Genomic DNA, 22,800 nt, shown 5'->3' on the forward strand with positions numbered 1-22,800 from the left:
TCAATTGTCCAAGTCCTCCGTGCAATCTTCTCCTACCTTATGGAGTTGTGAGATTGCGGTTGTCGGCGAACGTATGCGATTGACGGCTCGGGTTGCGGGGCTCGACCTGGATCCGTCGTACAAGCTGCAAAAGCAAGATGTCAACATGCTATCTCAAACAAAAAAATAGAGAGGACATGAGCACTGCTGCTGTTTTGTTGTGAAAGAAGCAGAGCCAGTGTCAGCGTGCCCCTGCGGATCTGCTGTAAGTGCAAGAAGCAGGGGCAGGGGCTGCGAGCCCTTGTTGACCTGCTGTCAGCAAAAAAAACCAGGGAGGCAGGGGACTGCACCCCTGCTTGACGATGGTTCACACAGAGGCAGGGGTTGCGCCCCTGCCTTCCGAAAGCGAGAGTAGGCATGGGTTGTGCCCCTGCCTAACAAGGTGGAAAAAAGGCAGGGGTAAAGCCCCTGCCTAACAAAAACAACAAGGGAGGCAAGGGGCTTCACCCCTGCCTGCCAGAGGAGCAAAGAGGCAGGGGTGAGGCCCCTGCCCGTTGGTCACAAAAGGGGAGGCAGGGGGCTTCACCCTTGCCTGCAGAAATTAGTGGGGGCAGGGGCGATGCCCCTGCCTACTAGAAGAAGAAGGCACAGGGAGGGGGCTCGACCCCTCCCCCGCCAAACTGAGGGTGCAGGGAGGGGGCTCGGTCCCTCCCCTACCAAACGAGGGCACAGGGAGGGGCTTAGCCCCATCCCTGCCAAAGGGTACGCAGGGAAGGGGCTCGGCCCCTCCCTTGCATACAGGGGGCACAGGGAGGGGGCTCGGCCCCTTCCCTGTCGTTGGAGGGTGTAGGGAGGGCGCTGGACCCCTCCCCTGAAATCAGAGGGAACAGGGAGGGGCTCAACCCCTCCCCTGCCGTCAAAAGGAGCAGGGAGGGGCTTGACCCCTCTCTTGCCGACTCAACGAGAAAGAAAGTGAAGAAAAGAAGAAGACGAAGGTGAAGAGGAGGCGACGTGTACCTGGAGGGGGTCGTCTGTGCCGATCCCGACAGCAGGAGAAAGCCGAGAGAGATGTAGGGAAGAAATGGGAAGGAGGCGGTGGCGAGGGTCACCGGGGTGGCCTCCGCCGAGAAAAAGAGAGAGAGGGTCAGGGGAGAGATGGAGAAGATGGCAGACTGAGAGAGGAACGAGAGAGTGAGAGGGGAAGGGTTTTGAATGTGAAACCCCTCCCCTCCTCGCTGCCTTAAGTAGGCACGAGGAAGGGTGGCCCGGGCATGAATCCGGGTTGGGTCCGAATCCGACCCGGGTCCGACTATTCATTTTTTTTGCATTGGATTTTACATTTGTTTTAAACAGTTTTATGTGCTAAATATCCTATACACTTGTGAAAAACATATATGTAGGTGTTTTTTGCTTCTAAACATGTAGATGTGTTATCAATGTGGATTTACTAAAAACCATTTGTCAGGATGCTCTTTCATATCAACCGTCTATTTTCGTTCATTTGGGTGGTGGAAGAGAGCTTGGTTGGCTTTATGGCCTAGCATGTTATGCAGCTGAATCTTCTCAATTTCCGAAGTGTCCATTGCTCCTTCCGGCTAGCCATATAGGTTAATGGATTGGGGGCCAAAAGGCCAATGCACTCTTAGAGGTTTTGGAACAACCTAGACCCATTGGTTTCCCCATTAGCCTCGGGAGCATGCACATGAATCCCTGACATGGCAGGGGGAGGGGGAAACTAATGAGGAAGATGAACCCAATAGAGAGGCAAGGGAAAAAGATGAGCTCCAAAGTTTTGAATAAGGAGATTCAAGCTTGTGCTGATGGAGTCTACTTTATGGCTAGAGAGGACTAGTTGTTGGCTTGCATCTTGTTATTTATACACTGCTTAAATTGATTGACTTGGTAGCCAGCCTAAAACATTCCGGATGGATAGAGACAAATCCCTTTATATGCATGGCCCCCACACCCATGGATCCCATATGAGGTAACCAACAGAGTTTTGCTATTTCTGCTGAAGTTGCTTCCATTCTCGTATATTTTTGTCTTGGAGACAGAACAGAAGTCTCAGAGATCTTGATGTCAGGCTGATCAAAGGCTTTTCTTATTCTCTCTATGCAAGTGAAGCCATTGGAGTTTATGACTACGAACACTCAAAGGCAAGAATGCATCCTCCACGAGTTCTGGTGAAAGCATTACTTCTAAGAACCTCTCTTATCTACCAACTTTTAAGCATCCCATCTTCTTTCCACAAGCGTGGAAAACCCAGGACCAGAGGGTGATGGGTTGATCCTTATAACTATAAGATGGAAAATTGTCTACTACTAAAGCTCGTGTTACTGAATAAAAAATGCCCCTATTTGCAATTCAGTTCATTCCATAAAGCTTTGGATTGAAGCAATTTAATGCTATGTAGTCACTAGGCACCGATTAGTCTGCCTAGTTGGTCTAGGCGTAAGTAAAATGCCTAGGCTTTGCAATTCCTAGGTGGGTACCTTAAAAGATACCAATTTTTCCGACTAGGCACTGACTAAGGCGCCTAGTCGGAGATTAAGCTGCGTCCACCTAGCCATTTATTATTCTTATATATATTGTTATTTTTTTGTATATATATAATTATATATATGTGTGTGTTTGTGTGATTTGTTCTGTGAAATCATGAAAACATGCGTAGTTATTATATATATATGTATGTGTGTGCTATTTTGCTTTTGTGATTTTTTTTGTTGAAACATTGAAAGCATGCACACTCAATTTTAATTGATTATGTTTTTTATATATGTGTGTGTTACTTTGTTTCTGCTGATTTTTTCTATAAAATCCTGAAAGCATGTTCAATATTATGAATTATGTAATATGTTATTTATACATGTGTTATTGTGCTAATGCGAAAGGTTGGAAACATATTTTGTTGATTATGCTGAATATGTTATGAATAATTTATATATATATATATATATTTGTGTGTGTGTACAATTATATATATGTATATTCTGGTTATGTATATTAATATATTTTGTGAAAGCATGTGTACTTTTTGTACTTGTAATGAAAACATCTTATTAGTAAAAGAATTAAACATATTTTTATGTATATTTTGTGTACTTTTTTATATTTTAATTGGGGTGCCAAATAGTCTGACTAGTCCCACCTAGTCCTCGACTAGTTTTTTTAGGGGTCTACTGGCGTAGCACTTTTGACTACATAGATTTACTGAGAAAATTTTGTTCTGTTTCATCAAGTTCTAATGCAGTATGAGCCTTTGATTTTTGCTCATTCTAAAAACACTTCCAAACATGCAAAATGCCTAATCTAGTACAGGTTTTCTTCTAATTAAGCTATAGAGGAAACATCTGTAAGATCAATAGATCATATTAAACACCCAAAACTTTGCCTAGAAGAGGCTATTTATGATGGTTTAGGAGATAAGTCTGTTTATGACTTTATTGCTTTGTGTGTGCACACATGCATGTGTGTGTATACACAAACACACAGATGGGAGCCTACAAAATGAAACATTCAGAATAGGTTATTTGTTTTTTTTTCTTTTTAAATCTTAACCATGCAGGCGTGATCTGAGTGCTTGTGGGATCGGCTCTTGGTTTGACTGATTCCAACACTTGGGTAAGTTTTTATAGGGTTTGGAAAGTGAACGGCCTGAAAATCTTTGTAAATTTTTGAGGCTTAATTTTTTTTTTGTGATGTGTGACTCCTAGCAAGTCAACGATGCTGAACACGTCTACAATGTCAGAATTGCAAAAATGTGCCGGAAAACTCATTTAGCATGTTCCCATATTGATTATGAATTGGGGGGTCATCATGGCTTACATCTGTTTTAATCTTAAAGTGAAAAACGTATTCATTAAGTTGATTTATGTAATATATTGCCAAAATGTCCAAATGTTGTACTCTGTGCTTGTCTGATACATTTAAAAATTCTACTTGAGTCAATAAACTAGAAAATGATAAATAAACTTCTTTGAGGCTTTTTGTGTATCACTTGGAGAGTGCTGAGGAATTCTTGAGACGGGAGGGTTATGGAGGTGATTCTAGATAGTCTCTATTTGGCCAAAGTTGTTAACTTGCACGGGTGTATTATATTTAAATACCTTGGAGATGATGTTCTCAACAGGCGGTTTAGGAATGCCTTTCTCTGTTTTATTTGATTTAAGACATGCTGGTCTGAAAATTGTTTTATTTTCCAAACAGGGCGGTCTACATCATATTTCTTGGTTTCAGTTACTTCCTTCTGAGTCCGAGTGTGGTGGTTTCATTGAGAAAAGGCAGGCCCTCCATATCTTACATGTTTCTATTTCTCTCCATGAAGCTGTGATTGCATTCTGCTCTTGCTCTTCTTTTTCTTGTTGTTCTGAGTTGTTTCTGTGATCTTTATCAGTTCCAAGGATGAACAAAGAGATGCTGCTACATTTTTGGTTCTCTCATCACATGTTCAGTTGCAGAATGAAGGATTTCTTAGCACGTGGACCAGTTCCTTTGTTGGTCCTTGGGATCCTTCTCAGGGTGTTCATAATCCAGGTAAAGTTCTTAAAAATGATACTGTGCAAGTGTTTGATGGGGTGTGGAACTTCTGCATTCCTGCTCATTGAGTGTAAGAGGTGTTTGTGTATATATGATGTGCAGATGAAAAAATTAAACTTTGGCTTTTTTTGCCTGGAAGACATTCCACAATTGTGGAAGCTGCTCAACCTGCAGTGTCAAAGTTAAGAGGTAACTTTCAGTCAATTATTATTTTTGTTGTCTTGTAGAAAAAATGCCACACCCAGTGCGGTCCCATATCCGTGGTGCTGGGGAGGGGCATACTGGTTTTTGTGCAGGATGCGTTCATCCTCAGGACTTGAACCCATGCCTCCGTGCTGACAGCCTAGATACTGCACTAAGCAATGGCTTTTTTTCAGTAGTGATTAATGTGAATTACAGTTTTTTCTCCTCTTTTAAGAATCTCCCTTTTTCTTCTGGCTCTTATTACAATTTCAATTTCATGCTTTATGTCAAAGTTGTTGCTACGGGGCTCTGGTCAGCTCCTGGGGATTCAGAAGAGGTTGCAGTTGCTTTATCTCAGGCTTTACGAAATCGTATTGAGAGGTCGGCTCTTTGCAACAGGAATTTCATTTCATTTATTTTTGAGATCATTTAATAACATCATCTAATGCTATTCTTGGGACGACAGAACACTTAGAGGGATTTCGTATGTCAGATTCGGAGATGTGTTTTCAAAAAGACATCCTTCTGCACCGAGTGATAGGTAATTTGATCATGGTCAGCTTTATTATTGAAGTTTGTATTGCTACTTTTGCAATTATTTTGTCTACTCTGGTTTTAATCAATTAGTTCAGTTTTTTAATTTTCCATTAGAAGCAAATATGTCGTTAGTTTTACAGTCTAGCATGATATGACAGTTTGATAGTTTCAAGTGAATAATGTCTTTGTGGCCATTGTTAGATGTGCTCCTCTTCATTATCTAGATTGTTGCAATGACCTTGTGTTGTGTTGTTATTGTTGATCGATCTGCGGTATAGGACTTGATCCATGCTTTGCTGTCTTGCTATAGATCTTGTTATTTACTACTGCACCATAAGCTGTTCTTAGATCAGTATGCTTCTTATCTTTTCTGGTGTTGAGCTTGTTCATTCTCACAGTTTGTCTAATGTCGGAATTTGTTATGTTGCAGAAGCGTTTTCCCTACTTGTGAATTTGTCTTTGCTGCCACAGAAGATGCTATTTTTGTCCATGCAGTAATTTCTGCGAAGTTAGTGATATGGATTTTATTCTCTTGACCTTTTGGTAAAAAAGATCGATCTGCTTGTGATGATGTTATTTGACTGTTTTTTCTCTTGATTTTGTAGACGAGTACGAATGCTTTCAGGTGATGACTTGGAAAGGGTCTTGAGGCGTCGGTCTTCTATTAAATTTGAGGATAAGCTTCCAGGTTTTGTTTATTATCCATGATCGTATATAATTATAACTGAGTGGCCTTAAGCTTTTGAGCCATGTATATTATGTGGCGCCTGTATTGTTGTAAACCTTATGTCCACCTATGCTATTTTCAAACTTTCATATTTGATTTGTTTTTGGCTCTAAAACATAATTTTATCTGTTTATCATCTTTCAATGAATTTGACCTTTCTGTACCTATTGGTTTCTTTAAATGATGGATAGGTGAACTGCTATTTCTTGCATGGATCCAGATTGCTGTATCCTCATTATTTTTGTTCTCGTAAGAGTTTCAATTGTACAACCTAGGTGATTTGCTTCTGGGTAAGCTCATTTAGAAACTATCCTGCAAACAAGCAACAAGAACTATATTGGTCCGCAAAGTTGAATTCATTGTTTTATGCTTGAATAGCATGCTTGCGGGCCCAGGAGCAGGATACAGACATTAATCATAGGTGTAGAATTGGAGGGATTCGTTGGGTTGACTTCTTGTCGACCTTTTGATGATATTACCTTTCCATGATTTCTTCTCAGGAAAGGAAGAAAAAGAGAAATCAAAGGGATTAAAGTTATATAATGGATATGCATCCCCATGTCAAACATTGCATGTGTGAATTATAGGAAAGCAGTGGTAGCATTAGCACTAATCTGGTCGATATTTCTGTACTTGAGTAGATCATTGCAGTTAATCAGTGATTAACATTGTACATGTACTCTATTATGTCCATTTTTAGCCCAAAGCGCAGGACCAGATTGTCTCTGACTCAACCCTATATGAATCTAAAGGTTCATTTTCATGTGAAGAAAGGCCATAGCCTTGAGGTCCAAGGAAACAAAAATCCAAACAGAGGGGCATGTATGACTCCTTATTCTTGAAACAAGTTTTTTTTTCCATTCTTTTCATTCCTTCCATGCTGATACTCATGTATCTCTGTTATCTCATTTCCATGTGTGAAAACTATCAAGAGTCCTAGTTGTATACCAGCTGTCTTACATTGTAGTTGGCTCGATGATGGAAAGAGGAAAGGGGGTGTTCTTTGACATTGTATCTGCCTGTGTAAGCCAACATGTATGGACAATTTTGGAAATACAATGCTGGAGTTCCAGAGCCAATGTCACAACTATTGGATTTCCTGCCATGACTAATTTCTATGGATTCATATTCATAGGGTATGACTAAGTTTTTATGCTGGCTGTCACAGGCCTACCACAACCCTCCTCCTTTATCCGAGCTTGGGACCAGCAGTGTATAACTAAACAGTTATACACACTTATGAAATCAAGAAGGGCAGTTGGCCCAGATGGTATACCTATCGAGGCTTGGAAATGCTTGGGAGAGAAAGGTTTAGAATGGTTGACAAATCTTTTTAACAAGATTTGGCGGACAAATAAGATGCCTAATGAGTGGAGGAAGAGTACTTTGGTGCCTCTATATAAGAATAAGGGTGATATACAAGATTGCACAAACTATCGTGGTATAAAACTCATGAGTCATACTATGAAACTTTGGGAGAGGGTGATTGAGTCTAGGTTGAGGAAGGTTGTCATGATATCGGAGAATCAATTTGGTTTTATGCCTGGAAGATCAACTATGGAAGCTATACATCTTCTTAGACAACTTATTGAGAGAAATAGAGAGAGGAACAAAGATTTGCATATGGTTTTTATTGATTTGGAGAAGGCATACGATAGAGTACCTAGGGACGTTCTCTGGTGGACAATGATGAAGAAAGGTGTTTCTCTCAAGTACATTAGTATAATTTAGGATATGTATGAAGGACTAGTAACCAATGTCCCACTTGTGGAGGGGTGACAACCAATTTTCCGATAACGGTTGGGTTACATCAAGGATCTGCTTTAAGCCCTTTCCTATTTGCTATTGTGATGGATGAGCTTACGAGATCAATTCAAGAAAATGTGCCGTGGTGTATGTTGTTTGCTGATGATATTGTTTTGATTGATGACTCTAGAGCTGGGGTTAATGCTAAGTTAGAATTATGGAGACAGTCATTGGAAGCAAGATGTTTTAAGTTGAGTAAGAGTAAGACAGAATACATGGAATGTCGGTTTAGTAAGCAACGAAGTAGTGATGGGAGTATAGTGAAGCTTGGTGAGCAAGAAATACCGGTGGATGATTGTTTCAAATATTTGGGATCTATCATTCAAAAGTATAGAGAAATTGATGAAGATGTAAATCATAGGATAAAGGTTGGGTGGATGAAATGGAAAAGTGCAACTGGAGTGTTGTGCGATCGTAGAATGCCATTGCGGTTGAAGGGAAAGTTTTATAGGATGACTATTAGGCCCACTTTACTATATGGTACGGAATGCTGGGCTGCCAAGAGACATCATATTCAAAAAATGAGTGTAGCTGAGATGCGTATGCTGAGATGGATGTGTGAAAATACAATAAAAGATAAGATTCGGAACGAGGAGATACGTAAAAAGGTAGGCGTTGCACCCATTGAAAATAAGATGAGAGAGAATCGTTTACGGTGGTTTGGACATATTCGGCGAAGGCCTAATGATGCTCCAGTTAGAAGGATGGAGAAATGGGACAATATATTAGTTAAAAGAGGCCGGGGTAGGCCTAGGAAGACATGGATGGAGGTGATAGGAAAGGATATGAATGCTTTGAACCTCATCGAGGACATGGCATGAATAGAAATGATTGGAGGAGAAGGATTCATGTGGAAGACCGAGAATGATTTTCTTTTTTGGTTCATATCGCCGACCCCAATTGTTTTGGGATGAAGGCGTAGTTGTTGTTGTTGTTGTTGTACTAATTTCTATGGATCATGAAGACAACTGGTTCTCCATTTTCCGTGAATCACAAGTTTTGAAAATGAAACATGGACATGACAATATGCACACAGATGCATTTGCAAGTGTATATTTTGGTGTGCGAGTTGATGTGTGAACAAGAATAATGCTGGCATTAAATTGCAGTTTTAACTGTAGGCGTGCACTTAACTAGTACCTTCCAAAGCCCAAACACATACACACACATGAAACACTTTCGATCAGAATATGAATATATCAAACTGAGAGGACTCTTAACTATTCCTGTTGGTAATAGAATGAATAACACTTGTACCACCAAAATTCTACCCATTAGTGGTTATTATTGTATAGCGGCTATAGCCCATTTGTTAAGCAAGGAGATGAGGCACGATCAACATATTGTGAAAATTAGAGGGCTGACATGTCCTTACTTAGGGATAGTGGATGAAATAGGGAAAAGAGGATAAATAAATAAAAAGCAGAAAAACCTCTTTCTATTTGTTTTTTTGGACAGGCCGTTATTGAGGTTTGATAAAATCAGTGATTTTGGAAGAAGAAAATAGGTTTGTGCAATAATTTATATCGTTCCCTTATTTTGCACTAAGTTTTTTCGAATCCTAGTCTTGAAGACAGTATATTCAAATAAAACTGAGACTTGTCTGGATATTTCTCAACGTATGTATGTGGTTCAATAAGGAGGTTGAGAAGACATTGAACTGTCAACTAAAAGGACACATCAAGAGAACTTATTAGAATGAGTTTTTGATTAATTGGAACTTGGAAGGGCTTGCCAAAAAGTGAGTATGATTAGGCGCAGATAGTGTTGAGAAATGTAATATAGGTATTATTATAGTGGGGTAATATCCTTGTGTGTATTTTCATTATTTATAAGGACATTCTTGTCCCTTCTTGTAATATTATTGTAAGAGTCAAAGCAAGAGGGTCATTTTAGGCTTACTTTGGATAGGAGGTTAGAAAGAGGGGCAGACTCATATAAGTGTTGTAACTCTCATTTCTTTTCAGTGAAGTTTTTCTTTATGCCTTCTCTTTGTGCTCTCTCTTTTGCTATTTATTTTTTGCTTTGATATGATATCAGAGCCATATCAGAATTGAAAGGGAGCTTGGAAGTGGTGTGAAGAAGAAAAAACTTCATTTTGCATCGGTTTATCATCTGCCTTGAGATTTATGTTGCTGTCATTTTGTATGAGTAAGTTGTGTGGTATGGGAGACATGGCCATATTTCCAGGTCTAGGTTGAAGCATTTAGTGTCTTTTTTTTTTTTTTGGGGGGGGGTCTAAATGAGTCTAGGTTGGTTGTGTCAGGTCATGTAAAGGACTATGAGAGTTATAGTTTGGCAATGAGTCATGCCTTATCTTTTGGGTTTAGGGAAGCATACTCTGATAGACACTTTTGATCTTGTACACTTAGATGTGTGAGGTTCTTAACCAGTTATGTCCAAGTGTGATTCTACTTATTTTGTCACTTTTATTGATAATTATACAAGATACATTTGGATTTACTTTATGAGAAATAGAATGAGCTTTTTGAAAGACTTAAGAAATTGTGTTATGATTGAGACTCAGATTGCTAAGATCAAGATTCTCTGCTTAGATTCAGGGAAAATATATGTTAGTCACAGTCATGTGCTTCAGAGTTTTTTGCATGAAAAATGAATGGTACATCAAAAATCATATCCATATACTCCTAAGCATAATGGAGTTGCAGAAAAAAAGAACAAACATTTTGAAGCCTACTAGGGCTCTTTTGTTTTTGGGATGGGTACCTAAGATTTATTACGCTGATGTAGTCAGTGTGGCAATATATCAGATTATTTGCATGCCTTCTAGAGTCCTCAAATGTAGTTCTCCATATTAAAAATTATATAGTGTTGCTCCTAACTACAAGTTTAAAGTCTTTGGGTGTACTTTCTTTGTTTTATTTTGTGAATGATATACAAATAAACCTTCGCCTCGGGCAATAAAATGCTGTTTCTTAGGATTTTTTGATGAGTAGAAGGGTTATAAGCATTATGATCATGTTCGAAGAACTTTGCATTTCTAGACATGTAGTTTTTATTGAGAATAGACCATATTTTGGTCAGTTTATAAACAAGGAGGAAAGTGAGGTTAACTTCTCAGTTTTGGTGTCATATCCAGTAGACGAGAATGCATCTATCAATAGCAGGCACAATCTAAAGATAATAGGTTTCATCTAGTCTTTTCTAGAAGATAGGAAAATGCCATTGGAATACCATTTATATAGATTAGATGGAGTGGGAGGAAACATGGACCTTAGAAGCCAATTCTGATATCCTTTCAGCTGATTTTGAGGACACAATTCAAGATTCTTTACTCTCGTCTTATTTACCCCTTTCTTCTCCTTAGGTATGTAGCAATTCCAGAGTTTCTGGTCTTCCTACATGTTTTGTATCCTATGAATCCTTTTACTCTAAAGCATCATGTGTATTTGACCTTAATCCATTCTTATGTTGAACCTAAGTTTTATGTAGGAACAATCTCCAAAGAAGAGTGATAGCAAACAATGGTTGAAAAACACATTGGAAAGAAGATAAGCTTTTGTGAGGCTTCCACTTAGGGAAAAATGTAGTGGGATGCAAGTGGGTTTACAAGATAAAGTGTAAGGCATATGATACTATTGAAAGGTACAAGGCTAGATAGGTAGTAAAAGGCTATAGCCAATATTGGGATTGATCATGTTGAGACCTTTGCATCTATGACACACATGACAACTGTAAAAACTCGGCTTGTTGTAGTTGAAGTAAGACATTGGAAGTTGTGGTAATTGAATGTAAATAATGCCTTTTTAAATAGATACTTAGATGAGAAAGTGTACATGAAGCTTCTACATGGGTACACTGATCTTGAGGACTGAGAGTGCAGATTGAAGAGGACTTTCCATGGTCTCAAACAAGCTCCACGAGCTTAGTTTGACAAGTTCAATTCAGCTGTTAGGTCTTTGGGCTTTGAGTCTAGCCTTATTTGTGTCATCCTCTCCCCAAGGAAAGTGTATACTCCTCTACATGTAGAGGACTTGAACAAAATTGAAGATCCTAAGAAGAGGTTGACTACTACTTTTGAGATGAAAGATCTAGGAGACTTGAAATTGCATATTCAAAAAGAGGGAGGGCTCTACTTGTCTCAATTGAACTTGTTGCAAAAGCAGCTGACAGATGATTCTAAGAGAGTAGAGTTTGGAGCCTAATATGAAGTTAAGGTCTACTAATGGAGAGGAATTGTATGACCCAATCATTTATAGGTAGCTCATTGGGAGTTTGATATATATGACCATCACTGCACTAGATCTTAAGTATGCAGTTCATGCAGTGAGTCAGTTTATGAACTCAACTCTTCTCGATCAGTATATTGTGCTATAATGCTTAGAACTGTTAGATATGTGAGGAACACTATGCACTTTGGTATGCTATTAACATAATCATCTTCCTCAAAACTTAAAAACATATTGTGACATTGACTTTGGGGTGTTTACTTGAGATAGGCTCTCTACTATGGGATTTTGTGTTTTTGTTGAGAGCTAACTAATTTCATAGAAAAGTAAAAAGCAACAAAGGATAGCACTACCCACTACTTAGGTGAAGTGTAGAGCTATAAATAAAGTTACAACTAAGATCATATGGATAAGGTGACTGTTAGGAGAGCTAGAAATTTCAGTGAGTGAAAGGATCTCCTTGTGTTGTGGCAATATGAGTGCCATTCATGTTGTAAAGAATGCATAATTTCATGAAAGGAAGAAGCATATTCAGATAGTCTGTCACTTTACTAGGAGAATATGTGAAGATGAAATTATTTCACTTGAGCATGTATGTTTAGAAAAGCAAGTTATAGATGTGTTCACCAAGACTCTCGTTCCTTCTTTAAAACCTTTCTATCCTATGTCACATAGGTACGTGTATGGATGCATGTATGTGTTAAAGTATATATATATTTATGTTTCTATATATATATATATATACTTATAGTGTATGCACACGCACACACACATATATATATTTATTAATATACTAGGTAATACTCTTTAGGGGTATTTTAGTCTTTTCACAATATTGTAATAGGCTGTGCCCATTAGGGGCATAACAATAATTTTTTATATTTTTCTTTATTTTATTATCAACGACCCTACTTATAGTCTTGGGGATGGTTCCTAGGCTCTTAGTGTGTGTGTGGTGTATATATAGGGGTGAATCCCCTCTGGTATTTTGTGCCTGTATCAAGCAATTGTTCTCAATAACATTTATATTTTTTTATGTTTCTATTGCCCATTAGTAGCCTTGTGCTTATGTTCTTGTATTTGACCCATAAGTGGTCCTTGTTTATGCACACTTTTGTGTGTTTGTAAAGCCCATAAGGGGCATCCTATTGCTCTTTTTTTTGTATTTCATTACATGGTATCAAAACATGAGGTATCTTTGAAGTGTAGGAGCATAACATTCAAGAGTGCATGAAGGAGAAACAAGTGATCGTGAACTTCATTTCTTTGGAAAGCTCGTCATCAACACTTTCCTTTTACCTCCTCTTTCTATATATCTTTTCTCTACCTCTTATCTTTTTCTACTCTTCTTCTCTTGATTCTATGTCGGAAAAAAAGTGGTTACGATTGTTCCCGTTAAATTTGATGAAAAGAACTATGATATGTGGGCTACCGCTATTAAAAGAATTCTGATTGACAAAGATTTGTGGGAATATGTTGATGGTTCTTTTCTTAACTTCAACCTAAATCTACTTGTGGGGAAGATGAAGTAACCAAAGAATAAACTCTTAAAGGCAAAGAGAGAGAAAATGCTCTTTTGGACTACAAAAGGGCCTTTAAAGAATGGGAAGTTGGTCATGCCAAGGTTTTGTCCCTATTTATGGGAAGTAGGAAGTACGTGTGAAGAATCTTGTAAAAATATTTTGGATTTATAAAGGGCCGATGAGGCGTCGATTTTTATCAAACAAACCTACACTAAAAAAGATGCTGCCCATAAATGAGAGTTGCAAGATAAGATTCACAAGTGCAAACAAGGGTGAAAAAATGTTAGAGTATTATGGAAATCTCAAGAGACTATGGGTCCAAATTGCTAAAATGGAGCTTATTTGGGATACCCCTAATGATGCTCGCCTTAGAAAAAATCAAATCCTAAGGGAGCAATTTTTTCATTTCATGAAAGGTCTTAGGCCTGAGCTTGAACAAGTATGGGGCTTTATCATCCACTGTAAACAAGAAGAGCTTCTTCCTGTACACGAGATTTTTTTCCCAATTATGTATTGAAAGAAACTAGGTTAAAATCCATGACCGAATTTGAGGAGTCGAAAGACAATGTGTTGGCGATCTTTAGACCCAGTTCACATCAAGCCATATTGCCCAAAATTCAAAGCAAAAGACGAGAAAAAAGTAGCTACTCTAGAAGCTTCTCAAGAGGACAAGGATGCAATAAGGATCCAACCAATAGAAAACCAAAATTTGTTGCAAACATGTCATTGTCCCAATTAGTAGAAGCTCTACAACCGCTCCTCAAAGGCTCATCCTCCATAACCGGTGCCTCTGTCTCCTCTTTCTCACCTTCCGGTAAGATTTCTTAGCTCTTAGATTCTGGTGCTTCCTTCCATATGACCCCTAATGGTTCTATGCTCTTTGATTGTGTATATATAATAGAGGGTAGCTGCCTACACTATTCATGGCTACTGCTGCCTACGAGACTTTTAAAGGGTTATTTTTCGTGTTTTTTCTTGAATCTCACCATACACATGTTCAGCGTGTTTGATTTTATAGGAATGGACTCTTGCATCATTCGATTTCGACAGACATGTGGGTTTTTATAAGGTTGGAAAATTGACGATGTTAATTTTTTATAAATATCATAAATATTCAAGGCTTAAATACTCATGTTTTTTCTTTTGAATAAAAACACACAATCCAGGTGTTGTTTCCTAGTGAAATGACCATGCCGAACGCATTTGCTTGGTTAGATTTGAGAAAAACAACTAAGAACCCCCCTTCTCTCATGGTAGGCTGTTGTAGGCACCTAAGGCCGTAGGCCGCAATTCTCTTTTCTCTCTCTATCTATATATACACCCACACATGATTTGTATTGGGTGAGCATCCAAAATCCATATCTATAAGCATATATAAAAAAAGTGAAAAAAGTTGGGTATGTAAAAAAATAAAAACGAAGGTGTAATTAAAAAAGAGAATAAGATGGGGGAGTTTAATGAAATTTACATAATAAAAGGGGGGGGGGGGCGAAATCCCTCTCTCTCTCTCTGTGTCTTTTGAAGTAGAAGACGAAGAAAAAGAAGAAGAATACAATGAAGCACAAGAGGAAGCAAGAAAAAAAATGTCCTCTCTCTCTCTTCTTCTTTTTCTTCTTCATCTTCCTCTTCCTCTTTTCTTCTTTTTCTTCCTCCTCCTCCCCCTCTTTCTTCTTCTGTTGCTTCTGGTATGTAGTCAAACGCCCCGACTAGGTTTCGACTAGTCAGTCTAGGCGTAAGTAAAACACCTAGGCTTTGCAATTCATAAGTGGGTACCTTAATAGGTACCAATTTTGCCAACTAGGCATCGACTAGGGCACCTTGTCGGAGACTAAGCTGCCTTCGCCTAGGCATGAGGGTAGTTTAGCCATTTGTTATTCATAAATATATTTGTTTGTTTTTGTGTGTTTATATATATATATATATAATTATATATGTGCGTGTGTTTGTGTGATTTGTTGTGTGAAATCATCAAAACATGCTTAGCTATTATATTTATATGTATATGTGTGTGTGTGCTACTTTGCTTTTGGGATTTTTTCTGTGAAACATTGAAAGCATGCACAATTAATTTTAATTGATTATGTTTTTATATGTGTGTGGTACTTTGTTTCTTATGAATTTTTCTATAAAAGCCTGAAAGCATGTTTAGCATTATATGTATATGTGTGTGTGCTACTTTGCTTTTGGGATTTTTTCTGTGAAACATTGAAAGCATGCACAATTAATTTTAATTGATTATGTTTTCATATATGTGTGTGGTATTTTGTTTCTTATGAATTTTTCTATAAAAGCCTGAAAGCATGTTTAGCATTATGAATTATGTAATATGTTATTTATATATGTATGTGTTATTGTGCTTCTTTAAAAGGTTGAAAACATATTTTATTGGTTATACTGAATATGAATATGTTATGAATAATTGGAATATATATATATATATATATATATATATATATATATTTGTGTGTGTGTGTGTATTGTTAAGTTGTACATATATATATATTTGTGTATTGTTAAGTTGTACATATATATATATATATGTATGTATGTATGTATTCTCATATATATATATATACACACACACACAATATGTATGACAATACATATATATATATATATATATATATATATATAATGATGTAATAAGTAAATACCCTCTAGGGGTATTTTTGTCATTTTACTCATATAACAGTACTGTTCATTAGGAACAATTTTTCTCTTATTTATTTTTTTATCTTTTCATTTAATGTTTTTTTTTGTAAAGAGCATGAGCTCTATGGTCAAAAGACCATAGAGTCGTTGGGGGCTCCCCAACGATCACATTTGTGACCATTGGCAGCTCCCAACGACTCTATTGGGAGCTCCCCAATAGAGCTCCATGCTCTCCCTTTGTCGATAAATAGGGGTTGGACCCCTCTCTTGTAACTAATGCTTCTCTTAATCATTTATCATCAATAAAGATGAATATTTTTTATATTTTGTGTTTTCTATTTAGTTTTTTATTATCTTATATGCACTTAGTGCTTGTGTTGTTGCCCCTTGTTGGCTATTGTTTTGTCCTATATTTGACTTGTGCTTGTGCACATTGTGATTGTAATCTTGTAAGCCCTTAGTGACATTGGTTTGTGCTTATGCATTTTTGTGATCGTGATCATATAAAACCCTTAATGACGTTGTTTTTGTATTTTCCATTATTTCATTACATGGTATCAAAGCTGAGAAATTCTTCTTGGCATTGTGCATCTTTTGGATCTTGGGATTCTTTGGTGCAAGTTTGTGGTTTGTGAAGGACTCATGATCGTTGTGTGACTTGGTTTCAAGGGAAATATAGACCCGGTATGTATCTTATATCTTTAAGTATTTCTTGTATTCCATGCATTATGCATGAGAAAACACTTATTTTCTTTATTGTTAAAAGAAAAAAATGTTATTATTATTGAAACAAAAAACAATCTATTTATATATTTTTTAGCATCGTTGGACTTGTTTTTTCTTAAATATCTTATAAGACTTATTTGTTTATTTTTGATAAATTAGATATATGTATGTTTAAATCATGTTTGAATCTTAAATTTTCAAAACTTGCTATATGCTTGAGCATATATTGTTGGCATTTAGATGCTTTATTTGAACAAGTCATGATTATAAATGTCAAATCATGTTCGTATTGTTGAACTTGATTTTATTCTTTTTTGATAAATTGTTATATATTTTAAAATAATTTGAGATATTTCAAAATAATGATGTTGTGTGTATTTTACAAGTACAATTTTATGAAATTTTGCTTGAACTTATGTTTAATATTTCTCTTTACTCATGGTGTATTAAAAGTAGCATATGAAGTGTTAAAAATTATGATCTAGCTTAGAAATTAATTTTTATTGATATTTGATCATTATGCAGGTCCGCCTGTGTAGTTATACACTGCCGGTCCCAAGCCCGGATAAAGGAGGAGGGTTGCGGTAGGCCTGTGACAGCCAGCATAAAAACTTTGTCATATCCTATGAAAATGAACCAATATGAGAATTTCGTTGGGGCGTTCCCTACTGAGCGACGCGCTGTACTCTTTAGGCCCGGAGGCAGTGATAAATGTGCAAGGGTTGCTAGGTCGTCGCCCAGAAGCGACGCATCACACCGGCGCCCTGGTGTGGTGTCAAATAGGCAAGGGTTCCCTCACTTTGTTGGACGGGTGGGGGTAAAGAAGTTAGTCCAAGACCATAAAATTAGGTTAGCCACTTGGAACATAGGGTCTTTAACTGGTAAGTTGGTAGAGTTAGTAGATGTTATTGTTAAAACATATGTAATAATACCATAATACCCGATAGGGGTATTATGGTCATTTCACAAAGTACCCCTATGGGGTACTTATTTTGTTTCTCGTATTTCACTATTTTTTATTTTTCTTTTTATTTTTATTTTTGTATTTTTTGGATACCGAAAAGGGGCCCCACAATGGAGTCGTTGGGGCCCCCAACGGTCACATATGTGACCGTTGGGGGCTCCCAACGACTCTATTGGGAGCCCCTTTGGTCTCCTCTTCTTATAAATAGGGGGAACCCCCCATGTATGTCGTATTGCTCTTGAGAGCTCCTCTTCAATAATAGTGATATTATTTTTCATGTGTGTAGCCTTTTTATAAGGCCCTTTGTATATCCCTTAGTGGATTTTCTCTCTTGTGCTTGTTGCATTTGTCCGTGTGGGACATAGTGAATGCTTTAGCATTCTTGGTTTCTTCCGCTTATTTCATTACATGGTATCAGAGCCATAAGATCTTCTAAAGGTAAAATCTTGTCTCTCTCTACTTCCTTTCTTTCTCACATCTTCCTTGTGTAGCAATGGAAGTCAAGATCGATCTATCATTCAAACTCAATGGAAAAAATTACATGATGTGGGCATCCGCAATGGAGAATAATCTCAAAGGCAAGAAGCTTTGGGGTTATGTAATGGGAACCGTTCCGGAACCCCAACTTAAGCTCACAAAGATGGAAGGAGATCAAGAGAAATCACTTGAAGGCGATGCTCGTCTCAAGGCCATTGAAGATTATAATCATCAAATGGAAGATTGGGAGAGCAACCATGCAAAAATCCTTGCATGGTTTATGAATAATGTCGAACTTAATGTATGTGCAAATATTGCAAAATTCCGCCGGGCAAATGAAGCTTGGTTTTTTATGAAGGGTATGTTTACCCAAAAGGATCTTGCAAGAGCTTATTTCTTGCAAGAAAAAGTAAGAACCACAAAACAAGGCGACATGAGCATACAAGATTACTATAGTGCTCTAAATCCTTTGTGGGATGAATTGGCTCTTTTAGAGCCTAAATGGGTATCTATGGAGGATGTGGTTCTAAGACAAAAACAAATGGAACAAGATAGATTGTTTCAATTTTTATTTGGGCTTCGTCCCGAATTTGAACAAGTGAGATCCTCACTTCTCCATAGATCCACGTTTCCTCCCTTAGAAGAAGCTATTGCCGAGATTACTCAAGAAGAGACTAGGCATAGCATGGGTAAAAGCATAGAGGAAGTTCTTGCCGTATCTAAACCCGGCAATCATGTTAAAACATACAAACCACCTCATTTTGGTAAGCAAGGGAGTGGTGGAAGAAAAATGATTATATGTCACCATTGTTATGAGCCGGGACATATTAAACCCGTTTGCCCAAAGCTAAATGGGGCATTCAAGCCAAAGGTGGCTTCCGTTGAAGAATCCACCACCAAAGAAGATGACGGCAAGAACGGGGATCTCAAAGACACTCTTAGACAAATCTCCTTCGCTCTTCAACAAATCTTAAAGGTCACTTCTTCCACCTCCGGTGCCGCCATTGCCTCATCATCACCTCCCGGTACGTACTCTTGGATTTTAGATTCCGGAGCTTCTTTTCACATGACCCCTCATGAAAATGCATTAACCAATGTGCACACCAATTCAAAAATGTCTTGTGTCTCTACGGCCGATGGAACTTTTCTCAAAATAAATGGTGTTGGAACTCTTGATTCTAAAAATGTTCAAAATTTCCTTGTTCCAAAAGTTAGAATAGTTCCAAAATTAAATCTTAACCTCTTTTCCGTTTCTCAAATAGCCGACCATGGATGTGAAATATCTTTCTCATCCCAAGGGTGCTTTGTGCAGGATCTCCGGTCCGGGAAGCGGATTGGGCAAGGCCATAGGAAGGGAGACCTTTATTTTATGGATAATTTAATGCTTCCAAATACCTCATTTTGTACTTATGTCCAAGACAAAAATATTGAAACTTGGCATAAAAGGCTTGGACATCCAAGTTACTCTAAAATGTATCTTTTTCCTTTTGGACACAAGTTTTGTAAAGAAAAAGATATCAATTGCAAAGATTGCATTTTTGGCAAAATGAAGTCTACTCCTTTTCCTATTAGATCCTTTGTGACAACAAGACCTTTTGAATTGGTGCATTCCGATGTTTGGGGGCCATCTCCGGTTCTATCTAAAGGTGGTTATTCATATTATGTTACTTTTATTGATGATTATACTAGATATGCATGGATTTATTTTCTTAACTTTAAATCGGAAGTTTTTAACTTCTTTAAAGAATTCCATGCAAAAATTCAAAATCAATTTCAAAGTCAAATATCCATTCTTAGATCCGATTCGGGTGGAGAATACTTATCAAATGATTTTCAAGCATATCTAAAACAACATGGCATTTGTCATCAAAAATCTTGCCCAAGAACTCCTCAACAAAACGGTCTAGCGGAAAGAAAACATAGGCATATTTTGGAAACCACTAGATCCTTACTCATTTCTAAAAATATTCCTAAAAAATTTTGGGCCGAAGCCGTGTTAACCTCCACCTATTTAATCAATAGGATGCCATCTTCAAAATTGAATAATATCTCTCCTTATGAAAAACTTTTTAATATGACACCCGACTACAATCGTCTTCGGATTTTTGGGTGTAAATGCTTTGTTCTTTTACATAAAAGAGATAAATTGTCACCTAAAGCAATAGAATGTGTATTTTTAGGATATGGTGAAAATAAAAAAGGCTATAGATGCTTTGATCATAAAAACAATAAGTTATTTTTCTCCAAAGATGTAACCTTTTTAGAAGATGAAAATGGATTTGACATATTGGAAAAATCAAATGAAATTGATTATATGTTTATCAATGATCTTTTAGAAGATTCAAATGATGACTCTTTGAGTCATCCGGAAATTTTAGAAAATACTCATGATTCTCATGATGATGATGTATCACCAACTAATGGTGACAATCTCCAAGTATACACTCGGCGTGAGGAAGCCCAACCTATTAGTGCTTTAGAAAAATTCTTGCGGCTTAATGAACCCCTAGAAGAAACCTCCCTTAGGCGTTCTTCTAGAGAATCAATTCCACCTAATAGGTTTGTCTCATATGAAACTCTTTCACCTAAATATAGAGCTTGTCTAATAGCCTTACATTCTTACTATGAACCCTCCCATTATAATCAAGCAAAAAGTATACCTCATTGGGTTGAAGCAATGAAAGTTGAACTAGATGCTTTAAATAAAGCTAAAACTTGGGAAATAGTTCACCTTCCCCCAAATAAGAAAGCTATAGGATGTCGATGGGTCTACAAAGTCAAAACAAAAAGTGATGGTTCCCTAGAGCGCTATAAAGCTAGATTTGTTGCTAAGGGATACTCACAAGAATATGACATCGATTATGAGGAGACTTTTGCTCCCGTGGCTCGCATGACAAGCGTTAGAACTTTAATTGCGGTAGCATCATCTAAGAAATGGCCTATATTCCAATTAGATGTTAAAAATGCCTTTCTTAATGGTCAGTTGAATGAAGAAGTATATATGGATCCTCCGCCGGGAATCAGTGTTAACCAAGGTCAAACCCTTCGGTTATTAAAAGCCTTATATGGTCTTAAACAAGCCCCTAAGGCTTGGTATGATAGATTTAGTGCTATCATGTTACAATTGGGATTTCGCTCATGTTATACTGACACTGCTCTTTTTGTTAAAAATGCAGGTAATAGTATCATCATCCTTCTGCTTTATGTTGATGATATGATCATCACTGGCAATGATGAAAGCGGTATTCTTAAAGTTAAAAATATGTTAAAACATAATTTTGATATGTCTGATCTGGGTTTTCTCAGGTACTTTCTTGGCATAGAAGTTGCATACTCTCCTCGAGGGTATATACTGTCACAGATGAAGCTTGCTGCAGACATATGCTCCAAATCTGGGATTTCAGATGATAAAAAGGTGGAGACTCCCGAGGTTATCAATGCTAAACTACGACTGGAGGATGGAGTTCTGCTGGACGATCCTACGCCCTACAGGCAACTCATAGGCTCCCTCACCTATCTGACTATCACCAGGCCCGATATTGCTCATGCTGTGCACTCTGCAAGCCAATTTCAGCATGCTCCTACATCTGTGCATATGAGTGCTGTGCTCCGGATCATTCGATATATTAAAAATACTTTGACTAAAGGGCTATTCCTATCCTCAATCTCTTCCTTAGATTTACTAGTTTATACTGATGCTGACTGGGGAGGAAACCCAAATGATCGAATCTCAACTACTGACTTTTGTGTATTCCTAGGAGATTCGCTAATTGCTTGGAGGTGCAAGAAACAGCAGAAAGTCTCATTGTCTTCTACTGAAGCAGAATACAGGGCTATGGCAACCACTACAATGGAGCTGGTGTGGCTTCGAAGTCTTCTTCAAGATATGGGAGTCGAAATTACCGGGGCTTCGAAGCTTTGTTGCGACAACAAAAGTGCTATCTACATTGCCAGCAACCACACTTTCCATGAGAGGACGAAACATATTGAAATGGATTGTCATTATGTACGTGATGAATATCTTCGTGGGACAGTAACACTGCCATATGTCACTTCAGAATATCAACTTGCTGATTTCTTCACCAAAGCCCTGCCTGCTCCTCGCTTCTTGTTCCTCCTTGGCAAACTTTCGGTCATTCCCCCGTAAAGTTTGAGGGGGGGTGTTAAAACATATGTAATAATACCATAATACCCGATAGGGGTATTATGGTCATTTTACAAAGTACCCCATAGGGGTACTTATTTTGTTTCTCGTATTTCACTATTTTTTATTTTTCTTTTTATTTTTATTTTTGTATTTTTTGGATACCGAAAAGGGGCCCCACAATGGAGTCGTTGGGGCCCCCAACGGTCACATATGTGACCGTTGGGGGCTCCCAACGACTCTATTGGGAGCCCCTTTGGTCTCCTCTTCTTATAAATAGGGGGAACCCCCCATGTATGTTGTATTGCTCTTGAGAGCTCATCTTCAATAATAGTGATATTATTTTTCATGTGTGT

General features: G+C 37.8%; 1 protein-coding gene across 1 annotated transcript in view; it reads left to right on the plus strand.

Annotated features, from left to right (window-relative positions):
* Window positions 1-22,800, plus strand: part of LOC149822016 (mediator of RNA polymerase II transcription subunit 13-like) — a 126,707-nt gene that overhangs the window by 24,464 nt on the left and 79,443 nt on the right. Inside the window, exons 4-10 of the mRNA XM_089980094.1 lie at window positions 4,186-4,259; window positions 4,373-4,512; window positions 4,618-4,704; window positions 4,992-5,079; window positions 5,165-5,239; window positions 5,666-5,743; window positions 5,841-5,923. Coding sequence (XP_089836220.1) covers window positions 4,186-4,259; window positions 4,373-4,512; window positions 4,618-4,704; window positions 4,992-5,079; window positions 5,165-5,239; window positions 5,666-5,743; window positions 5,841-5,923 — 625 coding nt within the window. The remainder of the gene's footprint in view (window positions 1-4,185; window positions 4,260-4,372; window positions 4,513-4,617; window positions 4,705-4,991; window positions 5,080-5,164; window positions 5,240-5,665; window positions 5,744-5,840; window positions 5,924-22,800) is intronic.

Source organism: Nuphar pumila, chromosome 11 (assembly GCF_984573655.1).
Source record: "Nuphar pumila chromosome 11, dmNupPumi1.hap1.1, whole genome shotgun sequence".
In the NCBI taxonomy this organism is placed as follows: Eukaryota; Viridiplantae; Streptophyta; class Magnoliopsida; order Nymphaeales; family Nymphaeaceae; genus Nuphar; species Nuphar pumila.